Consider the following 27504-nt stretch of genomic DNA (forward strand, 5'->3'; position numbering starts at 1 on the left):
TGGAGTTCAGAAGAGTGGAAACCATCCATCCAGATTCCCTTCTCTCTGTTTTGTTTTGTGGTTTTTTTTGGTTTTTTTTGTTTTGTTTTGGTTTGGGTTTTCTTGGTTTTGTTTTTTAATCTTACTGATGAAATGATGACATTTGGGTGTCAGCAAAAATTTCAGGACTGCAATATTAATGCTATTTTTAACGGGGACTAAGAGGTTGGGAGAAAGACCACAGTGACTGTGAACTGGAATTATTTCAGAGCGAGAACTAGAGAGACCAAGGAGGGACAGAAAGCAAGGAAGAAGGGAAGGGTGGACAAAGAGAAGCAACATTATAGTCAGGCTGTCAATGGGAAATACTTTTTCTCACTTCCTAATTTTGAATGTGATAATGAAACATGAATATGCTAATGCAAAGTTTAATTCATATGTAAGAGTCATTGTGATTCTGTTTTTCATGTCTGTAAGTAGACTATTGTAGATGAAATATGTGGAATCTGCAATTGTAGATCTTAGTCAGAACTCCCATCTTCTCTGTGGTCTAAATTTGAGATGCATACTCTACTGTATTTTTATTTTTTTTCAGTCAGTCTGTTTTATTATCAAATTGGTGAATCTCCTTTGCACATTCAGTATCTGGCTCTTTATATGTTGATGAACTGTGAAGTTAATAAACTTGGTGGTTTTTTATGGAAAAATGTGAGAACAAATTCAGAGTCCGTAGACTCAAGAGAGACAGTAATAGATTAAGCACATTCTGAAATTTGAAATCTGAGTGGGAGAATGACAGCTAATGTAAGAAAAGCAAGTTTGTAAAGTGCCTTAAAGTGAGATAATCATTGCTTTTACTTTTAGTTCTAGACAGCCATCTCTGTCAGAGAAGAAGATGCCTGAGCCTTCACCTTTGGCAAAGAGAAAGGCCTATGAAAAAACAATGGAAAAGACAAAGGCAAAAGAACAAAAACTGTAAGATTCTTTTAAATTTGTTTTCTTTGACATAATTTAAACTTTGGGTGTATTTTCTTAAAAAGTAAATTGTGTTTTTCCATTTCTTTAATTCTAGGACAGTTTTTATTGTTGACAGTGAAATTATTCGCTGCTCAACTTCTGTGTGTGGCTTTTTTTTTTTTCCCTAGAGAATTTTTATGTACAATATAACTCGGGAGCAGAGCCCTACAAAACTGTCCTTTGGAGCATTTGCAAATGATTATTTTTTTTTAAAGGAAGCCATCAATTTCTTTAAGGAACTGCAGTTTTGTAAGAATTTCTTCATTTTGCATATGTGTGTTTTCTGCCTGGAGCTTTCAATGTTAGCGCATAAACTTTGAACATTGTGGCATCTTGCACTCTGCAGCAGTTTGTAGTCTGAAGTTTATTACTTCTTTGGGGAATACCTGTAGCTAGCATTATAATTTTATTTATTTGCTTAAGAAAAGAGCATCTAACATTTGAGGCATGTTGCATTTAACTTCTCTAACCATTCATAACCTGTTAAAGAAGATGTTCTTTTTTTCTTGTAGCTCAGATTCTGGAGCCCCAGAGGCTAGTCTGTCACCTCCTACTTCCCCACCAAGCCGGCCCCGTAATGAAATGAATGTTTTTAGTCGTCTTACTGTTTCTCAGGGAAACACATCAGTTCAGCAGGATAAGTAAGTCGCAGATGAAAGCCTCAGCCCCCAACCAGGGAATTACAAAGTGCGCTCAAGTTATCAGTGTAGTATCTGGTAGATATTTTTCCCTTCTCCTGCAAGACAGGAGGAGACATTTCTCATGTTTTCATGTAGTTTTCGAAGAAAATATTGCAAACCTGTGGAACAGTTGTAAAAATTCAAGAAAAGCAGTTTCCTGCTGAACCTTGTTTCCTGTTGTCTAGGCCATGTCTGGTATTTCTAGTTCTAAACCCCAAATAGAAAAGAATGGTAGAAGTCTTAGATGTATGTGTATTTGTGTGCGTGTTTACACTTGAAAATAGGATTTAGCTGACAATATAGGAAGTAGTGCTTTTGGCAGTTATTCGGTTACTCCAGCATTGCTCTGAGTGCTGTCACAACAGCACCCTGGAAGGACGGGATGTTGAAATGGATGGAACACAGTTGGCTAGAGATTATCCAAATTACTGAACAGACTGACTTTAGGAGGTGGTCTAGACAAGCAGATACTCGTACATGGTGAAGGAGAAGTTGAACTCAGTTTCCCTGTGTTAGGTGTGTCTTGAGAACCTTACTCCAAATTGCAGTGGACTTGGCTTTAGCAGGATCTTTATTGCAGGTTTCAGTACCGATACTAGTGCCACGCAGTGCTTATGGACTGCAAGACAAACTTAGAATAAACCTTCAGTTCTATCTGTAGCAAGATGAGGAACTGATCTTACTGGATTATGCTATTTTTTTTATAAAAAATGTTTTTTTTCAGTGGCCTATAGTGTCACCACATACCAGGCAGTAGCTTGCAAGGCTTTCAGTAGTTTAACTGTGCTTGTAACTTCTTCATCTCAGCTATGTTACCTTTATCTTATTGCTAACTCTCACCTAACCCTTTTCATTTTCTCTGGAGTGACTTTGAAATCAAGCTGAAACTGCTGAATCTGTTTGATTTGAGTTGAAAATGAAGGACATCTTAAAACATACTGCAAATATTCATGCCGGGGGGGAATTTTTTCTTTGTGTCTGTTTTCTTTTTTTTTTTTTTTATTTATTTTTCAGTGCTTTTGAAAATGAGAAGTGAAGGATTTTGAACGTAGTAACGTTTGCAAATTGCTGTTCTTATTTCAGTGGGCTGTCAATACATTTAATATTAATATTTTTATGATTAACATTTTACATGTTTCTTCTACACTTAACAGGCATCGATGTTCAAAATATTTTTTTTCCTTTTGATATTTTCAGCAAGTGCTATGTTACGGAGGTTAAATTATGCATCCATCTTCTTTTCCTTTTTTGACTTCTGTAAGAAAATGTTCAGGAAACAAGAAATGGCTCAGCTGGTGTTACTCCGCTTCTTGGGCTGAGACAGTCTGCCAGCGTAACTTACTGCTGAGAGTGTTATTTTAAGATTATTTTTCCCTGCCAACCCCCACCCCCAGTATTATCATGGATATAAGGTATACCCTGAGCAATGCTGCATACTGTATGTGGATTTGCATTGCTTTTCTGAATTGGCCATGCTGTTGTTTGTTCTTCTCGAATGGAGGCATTACTTTGCTGATACCTATATTCTTTCTCCTCACAATTCCATCACTGTTGATTGTAGGTCTGATGAAAGTGATTCCTCTCTGTCGGAGGTACACAGGTACTCTGTCTTTCTCTTTTCTGTTTTCTTGGCATCTGTCACTGAAGTTATTCCAGTTCTTAGGAAATTTCATTTGGCTGCATGAATTTTCCTGATACTTGTGCTTTGTGTCTTTTTTTGCTTTTGCCAGAAGTTAAAAAACTTGAAATTTTGGTCAAGCATGTCTCACCCCTCTCCTCTTTTAGGGTGTTTTTATTGTTGTTGAGCATGTCAGGCTTTTTCTTTTTAAGTGAATTATGGTGTAAAGCTTTCCTTAGACATATTCTTTCCCTCTTTGTTTTCTTTAAAGAAAAGAGGGGCAGACATTTTCTTTAAGTTTTATATGCTTCGCTCTTTCTTTTTATTTTTCTTGTTCAGTTGTATGCTTTGATCACTAAAATGAAATTCCAGTGTAAATAAAAATGAGTAAGTATTTTATTACATCTTTCTGACAGAACTTACAGAGGCTTAAGAGATGAAAGAAATGTCCCCTGTCATGTTCCCAAACTGTGGTTTAGGATTTTGGTCCTTAGTGAAAAATCAGTTTATCAAGAGAAGGGCAGTCAAAGGGCTAATAATAATGTGATGGTGGCTTTGTCTGGTTATTGTCGCAGTCATAGCATTTTTTTGTGTGTAGATTTCAGAGCACTGCACTTAGGTAGATAAGTAGCTCTGGGACATGTATTTTACATGGCTCATCAAGGAAACGATTGGGTGAGAATAACTCAGTTAGAAGCAGCATGATCCACCAGGGAATATTACAGAGAAAACCATTTTAGTTTTGTGTGATGTTAGAAAACAAAAGCACAGTGACCTAAATCAATAATAAATTGTTCCTGTATTCTTGAAAACATAAAAAGGTGCAGATTAAAAGGTGAATGCCTTTCCAAAATGAGGAAGTTCATGCCAAACAATTTAAGGCAAAATTAGTAAAATCTATAAAAGGATTGTGGGGGAGTAATGAATTATATGAATGAAGATGTCCTGAGCAGTAAAAATGTATAAAATAATAATTTCTAAGACTATACTGGATAAACCATCTACTTGTCACGAAGTTAGATTGTATCATGAAGGGCTTTCCTTCCTGTAGCAAGCTTCTGAGCAATATTATGGAATTTTTACATTTTCCTAAAACATCTCACACACTTTTTTGTGAGAGGGGCCTATGTCTTTGTTCCTTTTCCTCACAGTTGTGTGTAATCCCCAGGAAGGCATCACAGCGAGTCTTAACTGCAAGCTGGTCAGATAACAGCATTGTGTTGCATGTTTTTGGCATTACTTTGAGGCTTTTCTACACTTCACAGAAAGGATTGGGGTTTGTGTGTGTGTGCAGTTGTATGCATGGAATTTTAGATTGCTAATAGATTTTGGTTCGGTGATGAATTCTGGTGGGGTTTTTTCAGGCTGAGTTACAGTCTTTTGGCATCACCACAGAGCTAGCTACAAATCCCCAGGAAGATTCCTTTGGGGTGTCTGTACTCCAACCATACTCCCTTTTAGCCATTTGAGTACAAGTGTGGCATTGGGTACAGGGTGCATTAGGAAACTTCGTCAGGCACACAAATTAGCAGCAGTTCTCCAAGCCTGCTTATAGAAGGCAGTCGATGTGAAATGCCTGCCGAGTTTGGAATTGGCAGTGTACATTACACTTAGTCCATTTTTCAGGCATGCTATTTAGACTAAGGTGTCTTTATGGTATTTGCAGTCTTAAGGTTGGTCCTACGCAATCAGGGGCTTTGAGCATCCTGGTTTTTTCAGCACTATGCAGACTTTCCCATGTAGCCAACATTCAGCATCTTGTTGTCTTTTTGTTTGTTTGTTTTTTATATGTGACTTCCTTTAACTGATAGTCCAGAATTGACACTTGTTGAAGCTAAATAGTAAAAATCCTTACATAGTTTATGAAAGACATTCAGCTGTTCTACGCTTAGGTGTAAGAAAATTAGATTAATTTTTCCTTACGTCTAAGTAAATTAACTTTATCTGTAACTATTACTATGCCCAGCTCACGTTCTTTTTTTTTTTTTTTTTTCTTTAGGGGGATAATTAACCCATTCCCTGCTTCAAAATGCATCCGATCATCCCCACTTCAGTGTATCTATACAGCTGAAGGACATACCAAGGCTGTGCTTTGTGTTGATGCAACTGATGATCTTCTCTTCACCGGATCTAAAGGTTGGGCAAACTCCATCCATATGTGCTGCCTACAGAGGCTGCTTTGACATCTTGGGGTATTGTGAAATTCTCAGTTTGTGCTAGTGCTGTAAACACAGAAAATTGTAGGGATCCATTTTTGAAACATAAGCTGAAGAAAGGTTTACAGTAATTATCTACAGGGTTTTCATTCTGATGTGTAGTATTTGTAGTGGGAAAAGTAACTATCAAGAATAACATTAACATTTGTTGAGTGATATGATGGAACCAATCATGGTAGCGTGCACACGTGATGTGCTGTGCAATTTGATAGCCTCAGGGTAGAGGTAGAGGTGGGAACCAGCACATCTTTGGCTGTACTACCTACGGAATTTGAATAGAATTCATGTCATACTTGATTTTTTGAGTAGAGCTAAGAAAGTCTTCTGCTTCCTCTGTGCATCTTGTTGCCTGTCTCTTGTGGGTGTAAGCATTGTATGGCTGTTGTAGGAGAGGATGGATTTTTAGTAGTCACAAAATTCCTTACTGGATGGTGCAGACATTCTATGAACGCTTCAGGGTGGTAGAAACTGTTGTGTTTTGGAAAATGTTTTCTTCTTTCTTTCCTGTCTTTGGTGACTTTCCATTGTAGTCACTCAGTTTCGCTCGAAGGTAACATAACCAGACATCAGTGGTTATTGATGAACACCTTTTCTCACAAACACCATTTTTAACATCACACACAAAGTTTTTTTTGAATGTTTTCTTTTTCTCTGGGCCTTTTTATACAAGTCATTTACAGTAAAGGACTTGCTATATTCTCAGTTGTGCAGCTGAAACTGTGGCAGACTCTTCTTCTCCCAAATAGAACCTGTGTGATAATTTGTGTTTTTTTTTTTTTTTTTTTTTTTTTTTAATTTCTTTGACGCATCAAAACTAAGGTGAACTAGAGTGGTGGCTGGGGAGAAGTTAACACCTACTGACAGGGAGACTCATTTCACTAGCTGACATAAAGAACAAACTGAAGTTTCAGGGCATCCTTTTTATGCCTATATTAACATAGTGATAACCCCGTCAGGTCTTCCACTGCTAACGTTCAGTTATGGTTTCTGTGGCTGTTCTACTACCTGGCTGTTAAAAACACCAAGACCAACTCTTACAGTGAATTGGTAAACTTTTGGTCTTACAAGTTTTAAGCTAACATTTCAGCATTTGTGCAAGAGTATACAAATGCCAAAAAGGACACACATTTAGTTTCTGTAAATGTCGCTTAGTTGATTTGTATTGAGGTTTTGTATTTAGTGGCTATGTGGGGGGAAAAAAGACTTTTCAATTTTTTTTTATATTACAACTAGATTTGTGTTGGGTTTTTTTTTTTAACATATGGATGCTTGCAGGTGTTTTAAATATTTGCTTTTTCAAGTCATTGCTAGCTTCCCATACTTAGGGAAGAATTATTTCTGTATATATTTTGGTAGGGGATATGTTTACAAAGTATGCTTGTACTCAAGAGCATAGAGAGCTGCTTATTTAAATATAAGATTAACTCTTTTGGAGATTGTTGCTGAAGCAGAAAGTCTGAGCTCACTGATATCACATAATACTAGCAGCCTGTGCCAATTCAGGAATTGCAATAGGCTTTCAGGTGCCTTGCAGATATTAGGCTTTGGTCTTGATAGCTGGTATTTTTAAAGTGGCTGACAGTTCTTAGTATACTTACCACCTTCATTCCATTATAAATACTGTCTACACATGAAGCTTTCTTTTTATCCTTCCAGTACTTACTCCAGTAAAAAAGTATTTTTAAAATATATGGAGTGATACAGACATGGTGCAACAAGGAGACTTTCCTGTGCTTTCCATTTGTGGAGGAACTTTGATGTGTTTGGGATATTGGTGCACAGAAGGTCACAGTATTTAAATTGTTTGCTACTGAATGAAAACTGTGACTAAAGAACATATGCTGGGATTTTGAGAGGTTCCTAAAACACTGAGTAGTTTGGACCCCTTCTCACCCTTGTAGTTTTGTTGTGACAGTCAGCACTCTGTCATGCTGAGCCTCAAAACCCCTCCTGAACTATATAGTTGATGAATAATTCTTGAATTAAAAATTTGATTCTTCTCTTGATTTGTCATCCAAACTTTACAGCCTCTAAGCTGTGTGTAATTTTATTTCATTTTCCATGAGATAGCATTTTAAAAGGATAAAATTCTATAGGAGCTAATATGCAGATCTTGCACGCACAACATTTGATGATTAACCTTGTTTAGTTTTGATGATCGTAGATGGTGCCCATGTGTATTCTTTAAGACCTATTTAATTTAGTTGTTTTTCTACAGTGCTTGCCTAAAATGTAGCGATATGTATGAGTACAAATGAATGCATATACTTTCTTAAAAATTAGTGATTTTGGGGAAAACATGAGATTTTTCTGTTTGTTTCTTTTTTTAAATTATTTTTCCTCCTTTCTGTTTGCCTTTATTTAGACCGTACCTGTAAAGTCTGGAATCTGGTAACTGGACAAGAGATTATGTCTCTAGGGGGTCATCCAAATAATGTTGTTTCTATAAAATACTGCAACTACACTAGCCTGGTCTTCACAGTCTCAACCTCCTACATCAAAGTGTGGGACATCAGAGACTCTGCTAAGTGTATTAGGACATTGACGTAAGTATGCTAAACATGAAATGCAAAGAGTTCAAATAAGTCTTAATTTTAGATAGATTTTATTAGATTTAATTCAGTAGTGCAGCAGAGTGTAATTAAAGTACACTGTTTCTTGGGGCTGTAAGCTTTCTTTACATGTTCAGGCTAAGTCAGTATGGGGCAGTGGGAATATATGGAAACAAAACAAATTGCATCCATACTTACAGTGTTTTATCGAATGTTCAGTATTTGTAATTGGCATATAGCTTTTTAGCTTAGGTAAGTAGGTTTGTTTTTAAATCGTGTGCAAAGCAGGGAGAACAAAATGTAGGGTTTATTTTGGATTCAATTTTTTTCCCCCCTCCCCCCCCCCCCCCCCCCCCCCCCTTTTTTTTTTTTTTACTCAGGTCTTCAGGCCAAGCGATGCCTGGTGATGTCTGTTCAGGAAGTACTAACAGAACAGTCGCAATCCCAGCTGGAGAGAACCAGATCAATCAGATTGCACTAAATCCAACTGGCACGTTCCTCTATGCAGCTGCTGGGAACTCAGTGAGGATGTGGGACCTGAAAAGGTAGTGAGCACCAGCAGAAGGGAATGTTCTTTAGGTGGTTATATGTGCATATGAAACAAAGTCAGTGCATGTGAAACAGTCAATGAAGTGTTTACTCTCTGTGTAATGTCCATAACCTGGGCAAAGTGTGGTCAAGATATGGATCAACTAATCCATAAGAGGCTGTGGTGGTTAACTGAGATAACGAAGGTGCTCGTGATTTCCTCTTGTGTTAAGGTTATGGTGAATCATTTCAGGAAAAATTATTGGAAAGCACAAGGTTTTGTTTGACAGGCACTATAAAACAGGCTCTTGTGAGGTGACAGATGCGTGAATCCTGACTTGTAATTGTTGATGAGATGATGAAAGCCAATTGATGTAATATAATATGGGGCTATGATAGCCACACTATATAGCACTTTTCCAAACAGAACCTGCACCCAAAGAGTGTGTTCAAAATACAGAGAATACTTTATGGGGTCTGATTTGTCTTTAGTTTTCATTTTTTAAATTCTTATTTTACAGAAATAGAAGGTTTTGTTTACATTTAACATAATTTTACATTTACCCGTGGACAGGAGCAATAGCATATACGTAAACTGGAGGACGAGTAGTGAAAACATAGGGGAAAATAAAAGCTCCATTGTGGCAGAAAGTGTGATATAGGTTGTATTGAATACATGGGAAAATAACAAATCCTCATTTCTTCTCTTATCCTTGAAGATTTCAATCTACAGGAAAGCTAACTGGTCACCAGGGCCCTGTTATGTGCCTTACTGTAGATCGAATTTCCAATGGACAAGATCTTATTGTCACTGGTTCGAAGGATCATTATATAAAGGTAAACCGTTAGTATTTGCTTATTTTTTTTAACTCTTCACATCAGCATGGGGCGCATGCTTCAGCGGAAGTCGCTCACATCTCCATATCTGATACATGATAGCCAAGATGGAGGTTCTTTCATCAGTTACAGATTATGAGTAATGTTCAGTCTCAATAAACACGTATCACTTCAGCACTATTTTAATTTCATGATGGTATGTGGATGAATGGTTGTGAATAGTTAAATTTTTTCTTAAACCCCAGTAAGGTGGACATCAGATGTGTGAAGTTTTGAAGAAATATTCATAATACCTACTCCTAAGTAACACTTAGCTCTTGGAAAGTATCTTAAGTCAGTACCTCTCTTGGAGTGCAAGACCCAATCGCTTCAGCAGAGACACTCCGTGTGCTCCCCACAGAAGAGAGTGGGATCTAGCGCAGACTCTTGCTGAAGTGTTGCCTGAGTTCTGAAGTGGGGAAAGAGAAAAAGGTCAGCGCATCTCAGCAAAGTGCCCAGTCTATTTGGTTGTATTCATTAGCACGCAGGCTGCTCGGAGTTGTGTTCAAAGCATAGCCAGTGGTATTACAATACTTTCCTGCTTCTTGGTGTTATGTATTCACTCAAGGATAGGGAATCTGATTGGGGTGGGGTGAGAGTCTGGTAGTTTGTGTTTTGGTTTTTTGCTTGGTTGGTTTTTGGTTTTGGCCCATCTCAGCCAGTGAGTATTTGAACCCACAGGCTCCTGCTTCTCAGGACTATGCCCAAACCACCAGCCTATGGGAACTATACCTCATCTTCCTCATAAAGCTGACCCTCATGCTGCAAAGAACATGTGATTCATGAGGCTAAGCAAAGAGTGAACAAGAGACCCTAGCTTGTTGTGAGGGGGTACCCTTCATTCTGGTCTTACACTTCTCACACACTGCGTAAAGTGTGTAAACACAGCTGGGAGCAGAGCAGGAGCCAGAACCTGAGTGAGCTTTCTCACTGACCTGGGCTTTCTCTTTTTGACATTATCCTGCAATTTATGGATGCTTGGCTGTGCACTGGGCCAGCCTCAGAAGTCTGCCTGGGAGGTGGGTGCATAGCTTGATGGTTTGGGCGGTGGATTTGTATCTTATCAGCAGTTCCTATGGTTAGAGGCCAGATGATTCTTAGGCAGTGGGGCTACAGAGAGGCACTCTAATAGCTGCTTCTCTGCACAGCTCAGAATATTGAGTTAGTTAAGAGCTACACTGGCACAACTCCTGGCACAGTAATGAGTGTAGGACCTCAGTGGGGACAACGGGATGTGATCGTGTAATGCAAGTTTGTCATGCTACCAACTCATGTTGGCAAACAAGGAGGTGGAAGGGCTTTTGGAAAACTCTTGACTTGTACCACTAGAATATCCAGGAATATTTCGGCCGTGTATATGTGCTGCAGAGTAGTGGGTAATCTGCAAGGTGGATGCCTCCAGAATTGTTAAGCCAAACAAACTAAACAAAATAGTTTAGTACAGAAATACAAACTAAATGACCTGTATGTGCATGGTCAGTGCAGCAGTTAGGGAATTCTCAGTACTTCTCTACATGGGTAGGTCCACCGGGGGTAGTAGGACTGGTCACAGATACTTCTTTCCACTGCCCCAGGAAACTACTGTCCTGTCTACTGAGCCAGGAATATTAGTCACCTCTAAGTACCTGATTTTTCTGGTGTGTCACTGAACTCTTCTCTTACAACTGGAACTGATGCATGTTAATTCAATGGGATAACTTTTAAAATAACTTTAACTCACTTAAGGTATTCTTTTACACTACCAAGCTGTCCCTTTTTTACTGCCAGGCTTGTTCATTTTAAAAGGTCAATGAAGAGCAAATAACGGGGGATAAAGTCTGACATTTGCTTGTGAAACAGAGGTAGCGGTTTAAAAAGTTATGGCTCATCTGTTCCCCTCAGCTCAGTCTAACTGGCTGCGTTCTGGCTCGGTACAATGGAAAATGAAACGGGGTTGCTTACACTGCTGCTCTGGGGACAAAGACCTGATGGGGTTGATTATGTCTCAAATTGTTAAACGGCCTCACTTAAAGAATCTGTTTTAAGATACCTGATTCTTGGAGCACAGGCAAGGAGGGAGGTGTGTCTAGTCCATGGAAAGCATCAGCATGTAATGGTGTGTAATCCTTGCCAAAACACCTTGTCCAGAAAAATGTATCTGTGGCTTTTCCTGCAGCTGCCTCTGCAGTTCTCCAGTGTGAGTCATGTTTCCCATGCTCAGGCATGAGCTTTGTTTCTCTAGCCCACCACATGGTGTATGTATAAGCTCTTCCTATATAATCAAATATTAGCACTTCCCGGAGCAGTCTTCTCTGTAGTCAGTGAAGCGTTCTTGCTTCAGGCAAGAGGTAAAAGAGGAGAAAGGAGTGGTTCTGGTAGGTAAATTCTGATAATATACATCACGATACAGTGACCTGTAATAACACTTTCCAAGTTTTTCCTCTAAAGTTGTTCACTGCATGTCTTCCAAGCTGGTTAGGTGGCAGATAATTTTGCTTATATTTGATTATTTATTTATTTTAGATGTTTGATGTGACTGAAGGGGCTCTTGGGAGTGTAAGTCCTACACACAATTTTGAACCTCCTCATTATGATGGTATTGAAGCACTTGCTATTATGGGAGACAACCTTTTTAGTGGCTCCAGAGATAATGGAATTAAGAAATGGGATTTGACTCAAAAAGACCTTCTTCAGGTAATGGAAAAAATATCGTGCGGCTAATGTGACAGTCGTGCTGTAGAACTGTTTTCAGGCTGTGCAAATGTTCCAGCTCATACGATGACTATTCACCGAGATACTGATGTTTTTAATGGGGAAGGCACAGAACACTAAGAAAGAAATTGAAAATGTACTTGATCTTTACACAAGGACACAGTTGCTTTTCTTTTCAGTGTATGTAGCGTCAGGAAATTCTGATGAAGTAGTTAGCCCTGTTTTACCTCTGAGTATGTGGGTTTTGGTTTTTTGCTTCAAAATGAAGGCAGCACTTTCCTCCTCTGTGATTGGAACCATCAGATATCATCCTTGCCGTTCACAAGTTGGTAAATTTTGGACTGGAACTCATTAATGACAAACAATGCTTTAAATTAGGCTGCAGAATATTTTCCTGTGTTGACAATACTTACTCCACCCCATCTTTTCTGTGGAAAGCTTACTCCTTAGAACTCTGTTTGTCTTGTTTTACAATGCATATATTATGTAACATATACAGCACACACATAAAATCTGTTTGCTGTTGGAACATATTTGCTGTATGTTTTAATTGTCAAAAGAAAAAAGGGGCTGTGGGTCTAAAAGGACCTTGAATCCTGGGAAACTTTGAAATTCATTGAATTTGTTTGATATGGATAACTTTTTGGTTTTTACCTACCTGCAAAACAAAAAACCCAGCCCAAGTTCTTTTAGGTCTTATGAGAGGTTGTTGAGATAGAGATACAATTATTTAAGTTGAGACTGTGTGAGAAATGGAAGGCAGAAAAACAAATGCCAGAAGATATTGCTGTGTTTGCAAAGATTTGGTTAGATACCAGTCATTTAATAATTTTGGGGAGGAGGAGGAGCATGTCTCTTACGTGCATTTAATGTGCAGACTGATAGGAAGGAAACAAATAGAATATTAAAGTTTTGGGACATGAAAGAATAGAGGACTGGTCACCTTAAGACGAAAATTTCTATATGGGCATACTTAGTATTCCATAAATGTACGAACTTTCTTTACCTTCTTTCAAAATTGTGCTATTGGGTGCCAGTTCCTTTTCAGAATGCTATTAAAACTTCACAGTTAAAATAAGGATTAAGACATTCAGCTTCTTACAGAAAATTTTCACTTGTCCGTATTAGGATAGCTACCCTCGTATCTGTCTGTCTAGGGAAGTGTGCTAAGCAGCTTGTTAGTAAAAACAGGAGGACCACGGGAACAGGAAAGATTTTTTTTATTTTTTATTTTTATTGTCAGAATTACTTTACTAAAGTTGTAAGAAGCATCTTCAGTCTGGCATTTTAGCCTTCTTAAAATATTATGCAATGTGCGTTTTTGCTGTTGCAATTAATTTAACGTCAGGAAGAATACAGGGGCAGGGGTGAAATAGTATGTAACAGTGGACTAGTTGTATTCCTTATTCTCCTTTTGATATATCTGCATTTCATAATTTCTATACTTCATGTTCCCCTGTTTATTTCTTGTTTCTAAAAGTGGAACTTGATAAAAATGATCTCACGCTTCCTTCTTTCTTCTTATTTCTATAAAGTGGTGTGTGTTTTTCAAGGAGGTGAGACTAAAGCATTTGACAAAACAACATGAATTTTTATTCACTGTTTCTTTCAGGGAATGAAGAAAAGTGCTGTTACTTTTGCTAATCCTGGGGTGATTCAGGGTAGAAGGGCCCACTGGAGGTCACACAGTGCAAAGTTGGCCCACTGGTCCAGGCAAGGCCAACTGTGTAGTTAGGTCTGGTTACTCAAGGCCTTGCCCACCTGAGTTTTCAAAATCTCCAAGGTCACAGATTGCACAGCTGCTCTGGGTGACCCATTGCACTCCTTAAATTATTCTTGTATTAATTTCCCCCTCACTCATATCCAGTCAGAATTTCTGTTGTTGCAACTTGCTTTTGGTGTGTACACCCGAGGGTTTCAGACAAAGGAAAAAAAAATAATCCTGAAATAGAGCTGAGCTGCTTTAAAGTACAAATGCTAACATTTCAACAGAGGTCCTGCTCTGGCATGCATGTGTTAAACAAGTCTGATCCTCTATAATTGATGAAAATCACTTAATAAACATGTTAGTCATCTAATTCTCTTGGTGTTACACATCCCAAGCCCCAAAACAGTGCTGTGACAAAATTAAGATTTGTAAGAACCATTCTCCCTCCCGGCCTTTTGAAGTGCTGCAGGACCAGGACACCAGTGTTGCGACAGCAGTGTGTATTACAGATAAAAAGCCAAGATCATCCTAGAAAGCTGAATGTACTCCATAATATGAGCAAGGCAGCAAAGCAAAGCAGTTCCTACCAAACTGAACGGAAAAGCCGTTCTTGGTCCCCTTAAAAGACAGCAAACTTGGGCTGTTATTGCCCCAGCGTTGGTACCAAATGGATGTTGTTCTCAGCTGGTCTGTGCAGCATTTTACTTTCTGAATTGGCAGCAAAATGCTAGTGTCCTTCCTCAGTAAAGAATTAATGTATTTTTGTTAAGTGCTACATCACAAAATCAACCCATAATGTGTAATGGGAGAAGAAGAAAGGAGAAGGGCAAATATAGAAACAGTTTCTGTCTCCCTGGTGTATTTTTTTGAGCAGTATTTTGGATTTTCTTTTTGTGTGTTTTATAGCTGTTTTACAGGCAGACTTGAAACATATACAGAGACCACGTGTTCAAATATACATTCAAATATGCATTTGAACATATGCAGATTTAGCATTAACCTAACATAATTTCAGTTCCACGTCAGGTCAGTTGTGCATATTGGATTCTCTTCTTGTTTTGCAGTACTATTTCACAAAAAGAAACAAACCTGTGGCACAGGAGTAGCCTCATGGAAGATAGCACCCTCCTTCCTCTAAGGGAGGAGAACCCACAGGGCTGGGATATACCCAGAGTCATGTGGCAAATCTGCTGCAGGACAGGAGTCAGGCTTAGAACTTGGGATTTTTCCATTTCTGTGCTGGTTTCTCCAGAAGTTTTTGCAGCCCTGTGAGACTTGCCTGCCTTCTCTTTTTTTCAGCAAGTTCCTAATGCTCATAAAGACTGGGTGTGTGCTCTTGGCTTGTTACCCAGCGCTCCGGTTCTGCTCAGCGGCTGCAGAGGAGGCACCCTCAAGCTCTGGAATGTGGATACCTTCGCACCCATCGGGGAGATGAAGGGACACGACAGCCCTATAAATGCAATCTGCACCAACTCCAGCCAGATTTTCACAGCAGCAGAGTGAGTTTTTCTTCTCCATGAATCTTTCTTTTCTGTAGCTCCTGCTAGAGTTCCATTCACGCAAATGCATTTAGGAGATCTTCAGTTCTGTAAGTCACTTCATAGCAAGCATGGGGAGACGTAGTCCATGCCCCTAAATGCTAATAATCTACTGCAGTGATCTCTGAAGCGGGGTGCATGCATGCACAACATGATCCACTGGGGCACAGGAAGAAAATACTAGAACTTCAGTGGAGTACATGTGTATAACTTATAAATCAATAAATACACGAGGGGGTGTGCTCGAAAATTTTTTTAGTGGTGGGATGCATGATCAAAAAAGTTTGGAGAGCACCGATCTTCAGGATGGCAGGGAGAATCTGGAAGTAGTTGAGAACTTCACTAGTTTGTCTCTGCAGCTGGGTGATTTACTGCTAGGAGATTCTTGACCTGTGGGAATTTTTCTAAAAGCTATAGAATGTGGTTGGTTTTTTGGGTTTGTCTGTTTGTTTTTAAGTGCTGGTGAATAGCAGAAGCTTTGCAAGCCATCCTATTGTCCTTTAAACACCTTGATTTGAATATTGGCTTCCTTAGTGAAAGCAAGAAAACTGAGTACCTGAAACCTCAGGGAACTTAAGCAAGAAAAATACCTCATTCTGGAGAAAGTGCTGGAGACAGCAGCAGAGCCCACTTAGTGACATAGTCTGAGCACAGGAGAGCTGTCCTGTTATCTTTTAGTGCCAATTGTGGAAGCTTCTGGCCTTCTGAATTGAAAGCAAGTCTTTATGAGTCGAAGCGGCATTTCAAAGTTGCCAAGTTTCCATGTTTGGTGGCTGATTTTTATGTTTAAGCCTTAATAGATTGGGGTAGAGACTTCAAAACTTGTCTCTGTTTGCCTAAAAATTATGGTTAAGTTTAGAACATACATGCATCTGAAATTTATTCTTTATTACTAGCGAAAGACAATCCCAGCCTCTTGGCACTTACAACATTCTGATGAAGGTCTACAGAGCTTAGGGTATTCCTGACATTGTGCAGTGATGTGAAGGCACAAGTCAGAAAAACTCTGTGCTGTGATAAAGTCTGTCCTGATTGCTGCCCCCTGGCTTTTTTTGAGGTGGTTATTTAAGGAACATGAGTCAATATTTGTTAGTCACAAAAGTAAATGTTTATGAGAAATTCTTAAGTTCTACATCTCTTTCACAGGATAAATTGCTATTTCACAAGACTGATTATTTTACTTTTTAATTATGATAATAGAGCTTTGTAACACAGTCCATCTGATAATTTATTTACACACTTTAAAATTCTGTAAATAGTGGTGCCAAAAGTGCAGAATTATAGCGTGCCCTTTCTGGGCTTCTGAATACCAGCTCACTGTTACATGCTTTCCAGCACCTGGCAAAGAGTTTTAGGGTTTTTTTGGGGAGTGAGGTTAGGACTTTGTATCACCTTGTGGTTCTGTGCTTTTTTTTACCTTTTCTCATTATAGACTGGCACCTCTTGTGCAGATGGAGCAGGTTTCAGGTCCTGTTTGATTTACCTCGTTACCTTTTTCACACTTTTTTAATGGCAGGAAATAGTCTTACCCTGTTGAGCCCGTCTCTCTGATTCTGTAGGCACAGAACTGTTCTGGCTGTTTGCCTGTGGTTTCCTGAGTTGCAAATAGTTACATGGTGGAAGCTCTTCTGTGATGTTGTTATAATTAAGCCTATGACCATTAGCTCTATTTTAAAAAAATAAGTAATAGCAGAGTAGGATTTTACTTTTCTGAACATATTAATCCTTGTACTTGTCTAGATAGTTAAAGGTAGTAGCCAGTGCTGTGATAAAGTTCGGGAATCTTAAATGTTGTGCATCTTAGATTACAAAGTCTCCTGGGGCTGAAATTACCCTTGTGTATCCATTAATAATAATTAGTTTCTGAATAATTATTAATAAATAATAATAATATGTCTGAATAAGACACCCAAGCTATTAAGAAAGCTTCTGGGTTGTGTCCATCCCCACTCCATCTCTCTCCCTCCCCAATTTAATTACCTAGCTCTAATGCTGCTTTGTTTTGTTTTTCAGTGACCGGACTGTGAGGATCTGGAAAGCTCGAAATGTAATAGATGGACAGATCTTGGATACAGGAGATGCAAGTGAAGATCTTGCCAGTAATTGAAATAATGGGGATAAATGAATATATTGATGAATTTGAGGTGCACTCTATGCAGTTTGCTGCATGCTTATTAGGTAAAACACTGATGATGGGAATGAACTGAAAAATAAGAGTGAACTCTTCTACTAGACCTGCTGTCCTTAAAATATGTACTGTATTAAAGAAAAAAATAACCTCTTGGTAACATGCTTGTGTGTCGGTGGTCACATATATATGTCTATATATTATGGCTGAATTTGTGTGTGTATGTACCACTTGCAGTTTAACTGGAAATCAAGTTTTCTCTAATGGCCATCTCAAAATTATGACCTGGAATATATAACAAAAGTGCTCTGCTGTATTACACTCACAAGTACGATCAGCTGTTTTGCATTTTAGGGTAGCAGGGGAGTGATGATGTCTCTGTAATAAGCCTTGGATTACGACAGGCAGTTTCAAGATTCTAAAGGTCGCTTACACTGTTGTTAGGAAGGTAGAGTGAATAAAAGATGGAAAGAAGCTGTTAATGACACATCTATCTGACATGGCTGTGTCCTGCTAACAGCGAATGCCATATGATTTGTGTTAATGTTAGCATATAACCCTTGTTGACCAAAGTTGTGCAGCTATGTATACTCTGTGCTCAGGACTAGAACTCAAATGATCATAAACTGGTATGTTTTATTAGTGTTTTGCCTATATTCTGTAATGACTAGGTGTTCTTAATGTCATGACAGAAATGTATCTTAATCTATTTTTCTTATCAATTTGTTTCTATCATCTCACATTTTCTTTTTTGAAAGCAAGATGTCTTTCCTTTTTATCTAATTTTATATGCTGCTAAATGTATTTTAAATACACTGTTTTGCAGACCTTGGCTTTGAGAACTGAACCACGTGTATTGGAAAAAAGCTATGTAAATAGATGGTTGTACAAAGAAAATATCTTATCTTGTGCCTGTATGACTTTTAAAGCTCTTAGAGCGTGGATGTTGAGAGAGGATGTATAATTTACCCAACTTCTCTGAATATTAATTTGTAAATTCTGCAAACTTAAAAAAAGTAGATTCGGATACAGTGTTTGGATATTGAGGGTTTTTTTTGTTTTTGGTTTTTTTTTTTGTTGGGTTTTTTTTCCCCATAAAATATCAGTCTGTAAATTATAGTTTACGTAGGTAACACTTAAATAAAGAGGTGAATGTGAAATACTTCTCTTTGCCTTTTTCATCATAATTCCTTATGAAAAAGTCACTTCCCTTGCAAAGGCCCCGAATATAAAATGCACAGTTTTGCACAATACAGTAGAATAGCTTGCTGAGTAGTATCGCCCATAGGTTGTTCTGGTATCCTGTGCCTGCATTCTTGTTGGCCATTATTTGTGTTTTGGTAGTACTTAGGAAGCCTAGCAGGATTCCCTGGTACTAAGTACTGTACAGACTTCAAATGAAGCAGTGGCTCCTGTTCCTAAGAGATGACAGTTCTTACCTTATTACATATGGTCTGTCAAAAAAAGAAAAGTTCTGATGCCTCTTACTGATCTTAGAGGAATTATTTCCTTCTCAGCTCAGCTTGAAAGGAAGTGAAAATGCATACTGCTTGTGGTTTGAGGTTGTTGATTTATTCCCGGTTTTAGCAGAAATGAGTAATGATACATACAGTTAAGAGCAGTGTACAGGTTAGTTAAAATAAACAGCAGCAATACCAATTAGTGTTTATCTGTCCTGCTTATTGACTGCTTGGGTGTACACACAGAAGACTGGGGAATCATATCACAACTTTGAGCAAAAACCCCAGTGGCAAAGGGGATTCACATGCAAGACTCACATAAGAGGCTTTGTGTGCATGGTGGAGGGTCCCTGTTCTGCCTGGCCTGATGGGTGAAGGCCACCCACTGTCCCAAGCTACACGAATGATGCCAACAGCTTGGCGACCCGTGGTTTTGGAGCTGAACACTCATGGCTGTCATCTGGGAACCCTGGGTGGTTGCGGGTTTTTTTAGTGCGTGTGTTTATATGTGTGTACGATACATCGAAATACTGTGTTTTGCAACTGCAGGAAAAAATTCCTTACAAACCTGGGAAGTGGCTACGTGCTGTCAGGCTGCCCGGATTTAACGGGTCCTATGGTGAGGGGCTGCCGTGGCAGCAGTCTGAACTGCAGATGCTTCTCTCTGGTGATGCTTGGCAGCACAGGTGCCTTGTTTTAGGAAGCTGTCTCCGGATAGGCAATACCAATATAACTTAATGTATGTATAGAATTTTATTATTTTTTTTTAACCTTCAGAAAGAAGTTTCACCTAAACCCGATCTTGCCGTAGAACACAGCTTTGCTCTGAAAGTAATTGGAGGAAAATTGTCCTTTTGTAAAGGTCACAGTATCAGTGTCTTGTTTTAATGGAGAATTCTTCAACTGTTTGTTTTTCTCCAAACTTTTCATTTGTTCTATACAACTACATCTGTGACAAAAGACAATATGAAATTAGAAAAAGGTAAGCACTGGACTCCAATCATCTGAAGACGTTTGTTCAAAAAAAATGGTGGTCTCTGAAAAATCAATTTTCTAGGAAGCGATGGGAAAATAATGTTCTTAAAGTTGGAATTCACAAGTGGAGCAAAGTTTGTGGACAGAACACTGACTATATCCCATCTTACTTCAGATACATTCTTAAATACAGGCAAGGTCATGTGTTACAATTAACCTCATGTAAGATATGAATGCTGAGAAAATATTTGCAATGTTTCTTATTATGTATTGGGACAAGTGCTTATCGCGCCCCTGCCTTGTATAAAAGGCTCCACGCTGCCTGCAGAAATCGGCTTCTGACTATGGCGTGGATCAGGGGGCTGTGCTTCTTGGCGGTTGTGCTAGCAGGTAAATGTATGGCAGGTGTGTGTTGTCGTAGGCTTTGAAAGCAAGGTATAAATGTGGTAACAACAGAAGAGCCGCTGGGGAGGCAGTTGTGTGATGTGAGAAAGGAGAGAACAGGCATGACTTGAACTCCACCTGAGGTGGCTGTGGGCAGCCAGCAGGGCTGGCTTGTTCGGGGCCGTACCCCCACCCAGCAGTGTGTTCGGCTCACGGGCACCAGCGCGGGCGCGCTGGGGGCAGGGGGCCATTCAACTGCAGAAAGTTATCCTGTGATTTGCTCCTTTGTTTTCTGTGACTTTTACCCCAGTATATGAGAGGTTAATTCAGTCCAGAGTCTAATAAAGGGAGAATTTCTCTTATTATGTTGCTAGATAAAGGAAGAGGCAACTTCTGCAACGTGTCTTAGTAACATATGGATGAACCCAAATTGCAAAGACTAATACCATTAAATTAAAAGGTGTGTGGATTACCTTATTGCAGCATTTTCTAATCTAATTTCACAAAACTGAAGTCAAGATTTTAAAAAATCAATGGGGATAATTTTTCACGTATATCTTTCAAACTACCTTGCTTTAGCTTCTGTTCCCATGGAAATTATCATGGAAAAGTAGCAAGTAGCCATAGCTGTTGCTATACTCAACTGTTTGTTTGCATTTCATCTTCTATGTGTGTTTACAGACATAGGCCATAAATGCAGTGAAAACGATGCAGAAATTTTAAAATTAAAATGTTCTTCAAAAGGAGGGAAGGAAACGCATCTTCCCTCTTGCTACTCTCCATTTGTACTGTAATAGAAGTAAATCCAGGAACAAGGGGTGAATGAAGTTGCAGCCTTGTTCAGCTGCTCATGTCTGCAAGCGCTTGTTTTCAAAATTTGCTGGAAAAATTAAGCTTCACCTTAAGGGCGGTGGGGCGGGGGATATTTCTTGGCTCCTGCTGGGGCAATTTTTTTCCCCTCAAACTAGTTTTTTTCAGTCACAATACTCTTCTTCTGAAGTATTTTGACAGTACTTTATTATATGAATGAGTTGATAAGTCTCCCGTGAACCAATGCTATGCAAACTGATGCCAAAGTTAATAATCTGCTGTAGTGTGTTCAGAATCATGTTCTTTGATTTCAGCAATAAAACTGCTGATGCTGCATTTGACTCCCATTAGAAAAAAAAACAACCCAAAACCGAAATGAAATGGGGTAGGTTTACTCTATTTTGTGCGTTGTCTGCCAAGGTGTTAAACGTGCAAGGCACGGCGGTGCAAAGCTGCAGGACAGAAACCGTGCATCGACTGCAGAGGCGGTGCTTTGGATGGCACTTTGTTTAGCCTCTGTGGTTGCACAGGCTTAAGGACCTCAGGATCCAGAGGGCTGCAGGAAGCCTTTGAAATCCTTCCACCTCCCTCAGTCAGCGGGAGTATTCAGCGCACAGCGGCACCACGGCAGGGCAGTTATTTCCATGGGACTTGCAGTCTGTCTGCCTTTCCCCCACATCTGCAGCAGGGACACGGTACACTGAGTTAAGGCTTTTCCCACCCAGCCCAGAGCCTTCAGCGGTTCGTCAAAACTGATGAATCCTCCCCGATTTCCGCTCCAAGAATAAATAATTTAGGGATTCCAGAGGGATGTTCATTTTCCTACTATGTTTTGGGTGAAAATGAGGATCAGAATTTGGGGCTTTCCTATGTGACAGAACTCGGGGGCGGATGCTGGACAGAAAGCAGCCGGCCTGCGGGGCATGACTGGCCACTGCAGAAAAGAAAGGTGGGGGCAGCCTGTCTGTCTGGCAGCTGGCAAAGGTGAGCGGGATTTCACCTGTTAACGCCTGCCTCTAGAAGGTGGGGTGAGGTGAGGTGAGGTGGCGTGGCAGCAAGGAGCAAGCTCTGCTGCCCGTACCGGCAGCACCAGGCCTGAATGTCAGATGCTTCTGCATCAAAGTGGGGGATGAGAGTTTTCTCACAAGACAAATGTAGATGGCACTCAGCTCCTGCTTTTCTGCCTTCCCGTCCCCTACTTGGAAGTCAGCTCTGGCATTGCAGCATGATGGCATTTTCTAGTGAATCTAGTGAATGATTGTGTACATTTTCCCAGTATATATAATTATTGCTTGTGCACAACTGCTTGTAAAGTTCTTTATATGGATAAGCCCAGGCTGCATCAGCCATTATGTTTTAAGCTTTCAAGCACACAACAGTCCACCAAAATAAATAAATAAATTTAAAAAGCAGAGGTATTAGTCGTTTTATGGAAAAGACTAATTATCATTCAAGTAGATTTAATCATTCAATATTGCTGTGATGATTAAAACTACATAAGTTAACTTCAAAATAAGTATGCTGCCTGCAGTACACCTGCTCTCTTTAAGAGTATTTGATAATTTTAAGAGTGTTTTGTTGGCGCAGCAAGGGGCTGGTCTCACGGTCCCCCTGCTCTTAGGAGGCTCGCTCCGTGCAGGGGAACCACAGGGCTTGACCTGCGGCTGCAAAAAGGAAAAGATTTAGCACCTTACTAAGAGGTTTTTGCCAGGATGATTCTGTGAATCGCTCATTTGTGCCTTTTGTTTTATTGCTAGCATCCTCCCTTCACTCGTAATCGTACCTGTATTAACACAAACTACTAATACTACATATACATAGTGGTTGTACAATATAGAAATGAAACTCAACACGAACATATACAAGCAGTATTTTTATATTTGTATATCTTGTACAGGTGCATGCTGATTTCACGTTTGTATCTATCTAGAGATAGATAACCTCTGTGCGTAACGTGAGAGAGAGAAAGTATGCAGAAAATGTAGCATTTTAATGTTGGTAACAGTTTTAGACCTTGCTGAAGGTCTTTGGACCTGTTCAGCTAGCTGGAAGCGTTGATTTCATGCCTCAGCGGCAGTTTCATCAGCCTGCTATTGAACTTCCCATGAGTATTTCGAGCAAGTTGTGCTTCAGCTGAGCACCAGCAGCTCTGAGACCTGAACAACACAGACCCACTGCCTGGGTCGCAAGCAGGCACGCTGCTCTGCTGTCACCTTGATCAAAAGAATCATGTGTATCGGCCCCAACATGGGGGGAAAAGCACACACACAAAGGTATAACTAAAGAAATCTGCATTGTTGGGGTTTCTTTAATGTGGTTCTTTGCTGCTCTGACTGCTTTTTCCCCGTGTCCAGCCCCGGGCGGGTGCCTGGGCTCGGGCCGGGACACGCAGTGCGCCGGGGCTGTGGCGGTGCAGAAGCGCATCGACTGCCACCCCCAGCCAGGCGCTTCCCAGGACGCCTGTGAGGCACGGGGCTGCACCTGGTGTGCCACCGACGTGGCCAACGCGCCCTGGTGCTTCTTCCCTGAGGACAGTCCCTTCGGCTACTCCCTGGGTGGGAACGCCGAGAAGACGGCCAAAGGCTGGAGGTAAGCGTGCGGCGGCTCCTTCGGTGCTGCAGGCTGGCCCTGCGTGGTGACCGCGCTGACCGCAGCTGCCGCGCTGGGGGCAGCGAGCCCGAGACCTTCCCCAAGCGGCCTCGCTGCCCTGTGCTCGGCTTGCAACAAGGAGGGTGCCGGAGGTGCTTTCCTGTGTGCAAGCCACGCGGAGCCGGGGTCCCGCGCTCACGCCGTGCTGCTGGTGAGGCAAGCAGGTGTTGGCACACGGTGGTCCCTCCCTCCCTGGGATCTGTGTCTCAGGAGGCCACGAGATCTCCTTGCTTTGGTAGCACCTATTTTATCCGTTAACAGCAAGGAGAACCTACGCTAACCTCAGAGATAATTTCTCTCGATAAGCCAATGGTTTATTTGTAAAGAGCTGGCAAGGAACAGCTGAGTTGCTCCCCCCGGCTGGCGCCAGGGCGGTCGCAGGCAGCTGGCGGTTGCGGTGGGCACCAGCGCGTGTTTCCGCCGCAGGGTACCGCTGACCAAGCGCCAGGCCTCATCCCTCTTCGGAAAAGACATTTCCCCCGTCATCTTAGAAGTGGAGTTCCAGACAAGGGACAGACTTCGGTTCAGGGTGAGTTTTTGGTGGGGGGGAATCACTTAACTAAAGCAACACACACTGACAGATGAGCTAACCCGCCCCCTCCCTGCTTGGCTTTAGCTCTACGACCCCAGCAGACAGCGGTTTGAAGTCCCACTCCGGATCGACTCCCCTGGGGTTACCTCCGATGAGGCCAGCTATGATGTGGAGTTCACAGATGATTCCTCGCGTTTCAGGATCAAGAGGAAAAGCACCGGCACCGTGCTGTGAGTACCAGACGTCATTCACGTTGTTTTTCACAGAAATTAAGTGTGACAGGGCAAGCACTGTTTCCCCACGCCCTATTGCTTGGGTTGGCGTCACACAGGCTGGGTGTGGCACAAACACAGATTTATGCCGTGTGTTTGGAAAACGCTCATTATTAACAACAGTGTGTACCTGTGCAACAGACATTTATCTATGTGCATGTATGAAAAGCTGTTCAGCAAATCAAACAGCTTTTGAGGCTGTGATTTCACAGCTTGGGATGCTGGTAGACTCAACTCGTGAAAGCACTGAGCTAAGATTTTGAAATTCGAGGTGTTTTACTGCTTCAGGAATTGAGCACCAGATCTCCTGACGCTCTGCAAGAGTTAGGTCTAGGAAACTAAAGCTCGGAGGCACAGGGGCCATAAGCCTCTAACTTGCGCTGATTTCAGTGAACAGCATTTGTGAGTCTAGTTTGTCACTCTGCAAAAATGCCAGTTGTATTCTTAAGCTGGTACTGGAAGTTTACCTTCAGCAAAAGCTCCCCTCACTAGCAAATGTCACCAGGTGTCATGTTTTCCCATTTTCTTGGCTTCCACCAACACATCTCCAGTGTGCAATGCCACTTAGCAAGAGTCCCAGTCAAGGCATGCTCCCGCTAGTTGCATTTGGGGATGCTACAGCGTGGCATTAGCAGCAGTCTCTGGCTGTCTATGGTGACAAAGAACAGTGTTACAGACCGCTCTGAACTATCGCTGCTTGGCTCAGGCGTACGAAGGAGCTGCGTAGGACGCAGAAATACGGGTACTCTTTGCATCAGGCTGTGGTTGGGTCTATATTAGCATTTTAATTCAGATCAGCAGCACCTTTTGTCGTGAATCTCTTGATTATACCCACCTCTCGTGCATTGGCTAACCTTGCAGTGGTCCTGAGGAGCATGGGTTAGGTCCCTTCCACAAGCCCTTCCTGGCAGGCGTGCTCTGGGAGGACGTGATCCGGCTGCTGACAGGCTGCTTCAGAGCAAGCCCCCGACACGTGTGCGGCCGCTGGGTCCTCAGCACCAGCTCTGCCCATCTTGCACCCCACCACTAGTGCAAGCACATTCCCAGAAGGTCGTTGGGATCCAAGTGGTTCATTTTACACACTAGAAAAATCTAACAACCAATCAAGAAATGAAAAAATCAGCTCAGGTTTCCCCCCTCCCAAGAAATTCTTTGTTAAACAGATTTGAAACATAAGCATTACCTTGTGAGCAATGTGAGGCTGGCTTAAATCGTGTGATGCAAGTAAGACAGTACAGCCTCTAGAATGGTTTGAGTCTGCAGATGGAACCACCACACTGGGATTTTAATTAGCTGCCCATCCTTTCAAATTACGCACTTGTGGCATCTCTTTTTGTACACAACACAGTCAATTCTGTGAAGTTTTCTTTTTGCAGGCTATTGTAAGTGAATGCATTATGCATTACTCCGATAAAAAAAATAATTTAATTCCTCATTAGACTTAATAGCTTTGCAAAAACAGTGGGCTTACATTAAAGAGCCAGTTTTCTTCTCTTTATATTAAGAGATTTTTTTAAAGGCTCATTAATTGGAATGGTGATGTAAGAGGTGAATGCATAATGAGATATGGCGAGTGACTAGCTCATAGCCCGTCCCCATCTTCACCCAAACCCCAAGGGTTTAGCCGCGTTAGTCAGGGCATCCTCAGGCTTGGAGGTCCTAGCTCAGGGAAGGGCCCTGCCGTGGGGCAGACACAGGGTTTGACCCACCGAGTTGCCAAACGCACAACTCCAGCAAGGGGCAGAGGAGCACAAGCCGATCCCCCCTGAGCAGGTTTCCAGGAGGGCACACACGCTGGCCTGCCATAAGCCCAGGGAAGGCTCCCCCATACCCCGGCAGTGGGGTACCCCTTGTCCCCCCAAACCTGCACTCAGCAGCGGTGCAGGTGTGGGGTGCAGCAGCGATGTGCTGCAGAGCCCGGGGAGGGCACTTGTGGTTAGCAGCATCCAGCACTCGGCAGCAATGCTCTGCTGGGGAACATCAGCGCTGGAAAAGTGTAGGCTGCCTCCAGGCAGGTTGAGGAGTGCTCCTGAAACCCATCTGACCCCAAAAAGAGGAAACTGGGGGTGAATATGATGTGCAGTTATTGGGTTTTATCCTGCAAACAGTGGCAGGGCTGCTACTTAAAAGGCTTTCAGCAGTAGCGACAGAATTTTGCATATAGAAAGGGAAATGATATATTCTTGGGAATTTTTGTTTCGTGTGAAATGGCACAGCCAGTACTTATAGACTGAAGGATGACATCCCAGCAGGGAGCCATCCCTCTCACAGCTGAATCGTATTTGGAGTTAAATTCCCTGTGAGGAGCAAAAGTGCTTCCCTTTCATTTCCTTGCCTGTCCCTCCTGTCAGAGTGAGTGAATACAGATGCGAAGGGAAACCTCCCCAGCCTGACTTAGAGGGATTTGCAACATCCTGAGCCACCAGAAGAGCTGTGCAGGTTGAAGTTTTCTTTCAAAACAGGAAAGCAGGTTATATATCTTGGCCTAAAAGCTGTGGGCAGCTGTATTTGCTTGACTGGGGAGGATGAACCCTCAGCAAGCCGTGTTACAGGAGACTCCCCACCAGTGACTGCACTGGCTGGCTGGGTCTGGTGGAGCACTGGTGGCATGTGACATGTTAAGTAGATTTTCATGTTACTTCAACCTGCCCAAAGGCAGGTTTGGATGCGTGGGAGGTGGGTCTGAGCGTGCTCCACAGCTGCAGCAATGGCTCAGCAGGACCTGCTGCGGACCATCGCCTTGTCCCCATCCCTATCCCGGGTGCAGTCACAGAGAAGGTGCTAAAACTCCTCTCTTTTCCTTTGGGCTCCGTCCAGAGGCGGGAGCGGCTGCTCCAGGGCAGCCAGCACGCCTGCAGCCAGGTGCCAAGCTGCACAGCCGGTGGCCTCTG

General features: G+C 41.5%; 2 protein-coding genes across 10 annotated transcripts in view; both read left to right on the forward strand.

Moving 5' to 3' along the window:
* KIF21A (kinesin family member 21A) overlaps nt 1–18694 on the forward strand; it is a 92376-nt gene extending 73682 nt beyond the window's left edge. For 4 of the 9 annotated variants that reach the window (XM_037387855.1, XM_037387856.1, XM_037387857.1 and 1 more), the window contains 10 exons: nt 844–954; nt 1509–1637; nt 3238–3276; nt 5294–5430; nt 7876–8056; nt 8443–8607; nt 9310–9427; nt 11969–12139; nt 15165–15364; nt 17417–18694. In XM_037387855.1, the coding sequence (XP_037243752.1) occupies nt 844–954; nt 1509–1637; nt 3238–3276; nt 5294–5430; nt 7876–8056; nt 8443–8607; nt 9310–9427; nt 11969–12139; nt 15165–15364; nt 17417–17510 (1345 nt within the window). In that variant the 3' untranslated portion in view covers nt 17511–18694. The remainder of the gene's footprint in view (nt 1–843; nt 955–1508; nt 1638–3237; nt 3277–5293; nt 5431–7875; nt 8057–8442; nt 8608–9309; nt 9428–11968; nt 12140–15164; nt 15365–17416) is intronic. The other 5 variants (XM_037387858.1, XM_037387865.1, XM_037387862.1 and 2 more) reach the window with 3 other exon arrangements.
* Nucleotides 18695–20310: 1616 nt separating this feature from the next.
* Nucleotides 20311–27504, forward strand: part of LOC119149212 (sucrase-isomaltase, intestinal-like) — a 61857-nt gene continuing 54663 nt past the window's right edge. Inside the window, exons 1-4 of the mRNA XM_037390242.1 lie at nt 20311–20356; nt 23515–23749; nt 24236–24338; nt 24426–24571. Of these exons, the coding sequence (XP_037246139.1) occupies nt 20311–20356; nt 23515–23749; nt 24236–24338; nt 24426–24571 (530 nt within the window). The remainder of the gene's footprint in view (nt 20357–23514; nt 23750–24235; nt 24339–24425; nt 24572–27504) is intronic.

This window comes from Falco rusticolus, chromosome 5, assembly GCF_015220075.1.
Source record: "Falco rusticolus isolate bFalRus1 chromosome 5, bFalRus1.pri, whole genome shotgun sequence".
Lineage (NCBI taxonomy): Eukaryota > Metazoa > Chordata > Aves > Falconiformes > Falconidae > Falco > Falco rusticolus.